Raw genomic sequence first — 6,528 nt, forward strand, 5'->3', positions numbered from 1 at the left:
CTCTTGGGTGGCTTAATCTTTATCTTCTTCTGCCACTTTCTCCTGGTAATTCCCTTCCCTTCCCGACAGTTTTTTTTTAGTTGCATATTGGCTTGGGACCCATTCAAGCTTGTTCGCATTTGTGTTGCTCATGTGGCCCCACCAAGTGAGGTGATTCGATGAAATATCTATGCCCAAGTTGACCACCGAGCACTGTCGGATCTTGGATATTTGGTCTCACGACTACCAAGATTTTTGTACAATCAGTGTGGTCTAGTGGTTAAGGTACCAGGTATACCAAGGTGCATAGTGCTCCTGGCTGTTTGGTTGTGAATCCTTCTAAGGTGTGGAGTTACAGTATATGTATATGTGTATGTGTATATATATATATGATCCAAGAGATGATGATTAATTATTGTTACTAGATGGTAATGTGTTAGCTGTTACTTTGTTATAATTGTTTTGTTAACATGTAATAATTCTAAACAATTTTACCTGGTGAGTTAACTATAAATACGTGGCAATGTACTACTATTTTGTTTCCTGATGAATTAAATGTTAATTGTTTATTATTTGATGCTTTGTTAAATATTGAGTTAGTTTTTACTTGTTACCTTTTGGGGTCTGGATGATCCTTGGGAATAATGTTGGTGTTGCCTGAGGAGCTTACTGCTACTGGTAGGCCATTTATTACATTATTACCTGGCAAGTTACCTCTCACTTTACCACTTGGTGAGTAGTGGGCTGCCTGCTCAAACCCTGGAAAGTAAAATGTGAACCTCACCAACACTAACTTGTTTAAACAATCTTAAAAGTCTATTTTTTTCACCTTTTTTTTTTATTTACAGGACAAGTGCAAAATTTAAATACTGTAACAGATTTTAGCCTTTAAAGTAATTTGCATATACATTATTCTTTTACAACAATAATCAAGATATGGAAATTGAACCAATGCAGTGCAGTATTTTGTTATGGACCAGGATCCCAGCCCAGACAAGTTTCCCTCTCACATTGTAAGACTAGAAATATATTTACAAGTCACGCCAATCGTATCTAGAATCACTTCAACAAATCGAGCAAGACAGGAAGGTCTATCCATGTCATCTGACTGGATATTTATGGCCAATTGGATTTGTTCACAAGCCAGAGGATACAGCTTTACTTCTGGAACAGACTTGAACTGTGTAAACAACACTGCCTCCTTGCTGAGAACATATTGAATTGTTAGTCCAGTTTGGGCAAGTTCCCTTACACCTGATGCCTCTGGGAGTTAGACAACTGTTGTGGGTTGCATTCTGCTGAAGGCCAGCTTTTGTCCTAGGAGAACCTCAATAAGCTAGACAGACATCATGTTGTCTACATAAACTAGATTTTGCACATCTACAAACTAGCGAGGAGTATTGGTGTTGCACCATAAACACTCAAGAATATATCAGTGAAGGTAATACACTTTTCTAGACAGCTTATAACTTGTGTAATAACTTACCTACATACTGTATTCCATGACCACGCCCACCCCAGAAGTTATTGTGCCATCTGTTGTGACTTCCTGTTTATGTGACGTTTTATTTCCAATAAAATTAAATAAAACTTAAAAGGTTTTTACTTCATTCTTTATATTATTACATTTTTCATGATGATGCTTCATATCCTAATGTGTTGAGTTTTGATTTATATGCTTTGAAAATGTAAATGATTAGCCAGCACTGACTGTCTTTAAATGTTAATAAGATTTACCTCACTATACAACAGATAGCAATGTATAAAAAAATTGCTCAGAGACTTTAAAATTTAAGGAGTGAAATTATCTTTTTAAGATATGTTCCACTAAGCAAGTTCGTTTAGCTTATAGTGAGTTTTGCTACAACAAATTACCAAACTTCTGAAAGTGTTTATGGAAAGGTTATTGAAACGTAGGGCAATATATTTATGGTTTAAAAAACTTATATTTTAAAATTGACATTCTCTCGCACTTATGTTATTGTCCAGAAATAAAAATACATTCCTTTGTTAAGGTTTCTAAATCTAACTTAAAATATAAACTGAGGCCTTTTCAGACTAAACAATGAGCAAGTAATGATCAATGTTTTGGAGATATTTTTTACGTAAAAGTAATACACATCAATTCCTGCTCTCAGTACTAGCAGCCGATCCTCTCGAGTGTTCACATCATAAAATGATGTACAGGTATTAAATTGCCCAGCCCTAAGCAAGTACCCACAAATAAAAAATGGGACATCACATTAATGCGAGCCACTATGAGTTTTGACACATCTTACTTTGACATCGGGAATTTTTACATCAAAATACGAAATGTTATGCAAGAGGACAGGTTGATATTAGAGCTAAAGTTATTTTAAGCACTTAAAAAACAAACACTGATTAAAAAAGTAAATAAGTTAAATAAAATTAAATTAGAATTTTCCATAAATGCTTCATTAACCATATGTATAGCTTAGAGCAAATGCTAATGGTAAGGAATTTAAATAAAAGCGATGACCAGGAGGCCTGCTAAGACTGGGCAGCGGGACATTGATTCTCAGAATCATTGACAGGTACACGACAGGCATACGCTTACCCTTAGGTCCTAAGGGGTATGTATACCCCACATATGGGATGCCTTCTACATATTGGCTTTACATAAACTTCAAGGTATCAGTAACTTTTAGAATTATTGTGTACCTGAAAGATCCTCCCCTTGCGTACCCCTAGGGAAACATGTACCCAACGTCATAACGCTTATAATGTATGAAGCAATGATCAACTCTTTAGGTGCTGTTTCACTAGCTCTGCAACAGGTAATGTTGATGAAATTACTGACTGTCTCACATCACACTGGTGTCTCAAAGTAAATACAAGTTTCCTGATGGTACGACGGTAAGCATTACTGACTAACCTCCGAGTCGCCTGATAAACATCTCTCTCTATGTACTCTGCAAGCACTTCAATGGAGTCACTTGTGCCTTCACACATTTTCTTTTTATTATTTTCCACTGTCTTTTCTGTACATTTGCCTTCATTCTTTTCAGTCTTTTCTCTTTGTGGCTCTTTTTGTGCCCCTGAATACTCTTCACCCTCAGATTTCTTGAGTGCATCTAGTAACATTCGCCGTGCAGTGTTGCGGAAACTTTGTGTCTTGGCATCACATCTGACTTCTATCAATGGTCTGTTAACTTTACTGAGCACATGCTCCTTCCACAGGCTGTAGACCTCTTTTGCTGCCTCTGCCACATCTGCATCCTTCGACTTACACAATTTATGAACAGTTTTACCTGAAATACAGTATATTTAAAATAAATTAAACTGAATATAGCATAGAAAAGTAAATCATTTAAAATCTGAATTAAAACTTCTATAACTTCTGACACTAAGGAGTAACTTTAGTCATTTTTAGAGGTTTCCAATTTCAGCATGCTGTGTGTATAGCTTTAACCCCTGGACTGCACAGCTATTTAAATCTACTACGTCAAGATACACTTGACTAAAAATATTAGTTCACAAATCAAATAGGAAAAAATTACATGGAGATGAAGCACAGAAGAATTAAAAAAAATACTTTAAGAATTTTTATTGGCTCATACATGGCAGCAGCTAATTATATCCACCCAAAATCATTCACAACATGCATGTCTAACCTACACTTGAAACAATCGAGAGATCCTGTGTACAGGGTATTATGTTACCTGGTAATCTGTTTTGCAAATCAACAACCTTGTTTCCAAACCAGTATCTACCCGAGGTCTTTCCTTAATCTAAACCTATTCAATTTATATCCATTGTTTTGTGCTCTATTTTGAGTCAATATATGTAAGACTTTGTTTATTCACCTTATTATGCCCATTCATCTGTTTGTACACTTGGAGCAGACAGTGCAAGGGTTCAAGGAACTAACCTAGTTGTGTTTTAATGAGAACTTCTTTAGCTGGCCTCTTGCGCTTCAAGTGTTGTAGAGTGTCAACTTTCAGCTCGCTGGAAGTGTCGCTGCGTTCCAAAACTACCCTGGCTCTTTCCAGCTCCTCTATTACTACAACACCCTGGAAATACATCCATACTGAAATTGACAAATATATTTTGCATATTTTAATAGCTATATAACCTACATGGTCACAAAATTATGTATAATTTTCTAAATCTAGGTAGTATCAAGCATTTCCTAATAAATGTCACAAAAAAATCATGCATTTATTGTGTACTTCAGCATTGACATAATACCAACTTGGATTTACGTTAACTCAAAAGAAAAAAATTACAAATTACATTAAGCTTTGTTCCCTTTGTACAATCTCATGCATTTTCAAAAATTATATTCCTGAATTCTCCATTAGTATTTACAGTACATGGTATACACACACAAGGCTAAAATTAAGTTTGACTCAAAAGTACAGTACTGTGCAGTACTTTTGAGTCAAACTTAATTTTAACCTTGTGTGTGTATATACCATGTACTGTAAATACTAATGGAGAATTCAGGAATATAATTTTTGAAAATGCATGAGATTGTACAAAGGGAACAAAGCTTAATGTAATTTGTAATTTTTTTCGTACTTCATACCCTTAGAACATCCTGCAACCCAGTATATAGTGACAAATTTCAATTTTTTTAACTCCAATATAAACCAAAACAATGTACAAATAATACAAACAATTTTTAAGTCGCATCTTGATCAACAAATACAGTACTGTACGCGTTCCTAGTGTTGCCATTTTGCATGCAACCACAGTAGGATGTTGCTGCATTTTCTCTTCATGATAACTTCTTGCAAGTAATTTTTATTCATTATGACTAATGGTGCCACACATAAGCAAGATAATGTATACAGTATACCAAGATGAGTGAAGTTTGCCTCAATACACCAAGCAAAAATACTAACTTCCTACAGTACAACTGACTGTAGTGAAATCGTTAATTCAATGCAACTTTATTCTGCAAAATCAGACAGTGGACAGAATACAAAATATTCTGGACAGTCGGGGATTGAACGCCGACCTGCATGTAGCGAGACCGTCGCTCTACCGTCAAGCCCAAGAGATTGGAAGCCAATGTGCAGGTACTTACCTCTCAGTAACTATAGGGGCAGGAAGATCTAGCGCTTCATGCCTCACGTACTAACCGTTTATACCTGATGCTCTAATTACATCTCTAAACGTTATTGTTTCCATCATATATTTTCTTAACATTGTGGATGGAATTGGTTTCAACAACTGCTTCCTTCAGTCCATTCCACTTGCCAACCACCCATACAGGGAATGAGAACTTACACCTCTTCGACTAAATACCAAAAGATGTAACGAAGTTCTCCTTTCCTGAATAGGGGTGGTTGATAAGGGGGAATGCACTGAAATAAGAGGTTGCTGAACCCAAATCCATCCACAGTTCACAACGTAAAGAAAATATACGATGAAAATATTAATGCCGAGATGTAATTAAAGCATTAGATATAAAAATCTAGGAGGCATAAAAAGTTAGATCTCACTTATCAGTGACAACAGGGAGTAATTACTGACAAGCAGGCACCTGCACACCACCTCTCATTTGCTTTATTTCTCATTAAATAATAAGTAGAGTCAACATGGAAAACAAAATTCTGATCCATCGTATTCAGTTCTTCCTTAAGGTAAGAGAGCATCCAGTGTTATTAGATCTGATTAATGTACAGTCACACAGGATGACATTCTGGCACCAACACCACAGGGCCATAGCTCAAAAAATACCTCAAAGACCAGCAACTTTACCTTATAGTATACATTAGCATGTAAGTGCTAGTAAGTGCATGCAAGTAGAGCTCAAATACACTCCTAAGAGATACAAAATATACATTACAAGGAGGATTGACAACCTGTAACAAAATTAAATAGTACTACAAATAAATTACATGAATGTTTAATTAAAATATAATTTATTTAAATGAAAATAGAAAAAAACACCTTGAGAGACTCAATAGTTGCTTGCTTTAAATAAGAGCCCTTTTTTTTAGGACTTGATGATGGCGAATTTCTGGGTTTGCGAATTACAAACTTATCCATGTTTTCGTAGTTCTAATTTGTCAATGTCTAGATGATCTTCCTGAACAAATATCCTTTCTCTGACATCCGTCTGAAATGTAACAATATATACATTCAGTATCGGTATATGGTAATAGAAACAAATCAACTAATGCCTCTTTGGTATTGTCCACTGCGGCATCATATTAAACACGTGGACACGGAGCCTCCATAACTCCCCAGATATGGACCAATTAACACAAATTAAATAAATAAATAAGTAATAACACACAAAAAAAATTAATCTACCTAGGCACCATATCTCGGGTACGAAATGACCACACAACACAACCTCCTCCTTCCCTCCTTCCCAACCTTTAGTGACCATGCTTTTTGACCTTAATATCAAATATAAATCACTGTAGTATATAGTAAAGCAGTAAGAGTTAACCTATGACCCGTGACACGCGACCACTGGGGGTCACCACCCCCTACCTGGTCACAGTTCCCGCCACATTCCTCGGTCGTCTGGTCGTACACTCCTTCGTATACACCTCCAGCGCCCTC

General features: G+C 36.1%; 1 protein-coding gene across 3 annotated transcripts; it reads right to left on the bottom strand.

The window, feature by feature from the left end:
* Positions 1–1,900: 1,900 nt before the first annotated feature.
* LOC123756395 (transcription elongation factor A N-terminal and central domain-containing protein 2) lies at positions 1,901–6,528 on the bottom strand. Of its 3 annotated transcripts, none has more exons than XM_045739514.2 (4): positions 6,457–6,528; positions 5,905–6,073; positions 3,872–4,013; positions 1,901–3,251 (listed from the first exon to the last, which is right to left on the bottom strand). In XM_045739514.2, exons 2-4 carry the CDS (start codon positions 6,001–6,003, stop codon positions 2,740–2,742), a joined length of 753 nt encoding a protein of 250 aa, XP_045595470.1. In that variant the 5' UTR covers positions 6,004–6,073; positions 6,457–6,528; the 3' UTR covers positions 1,901–2,739. The 3 variants fall into 3 exon arrangements, with proteins under 3 accessions (XP_045595470.1, XP_045595471.1, XP_045595469.1); XM_045739515.2 differs by having other exon boundaries at positions 6,413–6,483; XM_045739513.2 differs by lacking the exon at positions 6,457–6,528 and adding an exon at positions 6,271–6,406.

This window comes from Procambarus clarkii, chromosome 25 (genome assembly GCF_040958095.1).
Source record: "Procambarus clarkii isolate CNS0578487 chromosome 25, FALCON_Pclarkii_2.0, whole genome shotgun sequence".
NCBI lineage: Eukaryota > Metazoa > Arthropoda > Malacostraca > Decapoda > Cambaridae > Procambarus > Procambarus clarkii.

What these genes read in the sequence shown, in the direction of transcription:
- LOC123756395 (XM_045739514.2), bottom strand. Translation starts at nt 6,003, where the DNA reads ATGGATAAGTTTGTAATTCGCAAACCCAGAAATTCGCCATCATCAAGT. An exon ending in CAACTATTGAGTCTCTCAAG is followed by an intron (nt 4,014 to 5,904) that starts GTGTTTTTTTCT and finishes ATGTATTTCCAG; the next exon opens with GGTGTTGTAGTAATAGAGGA. An exon ending in TCTCATTAAAACACAACTAG is followed by an intron (nt 3,252 to 3,871) that starts GTTAGTTCCTTG and finishes ACTGTATTTCAG; the next exon opens with GTAAAACTGTTCATAAATTG.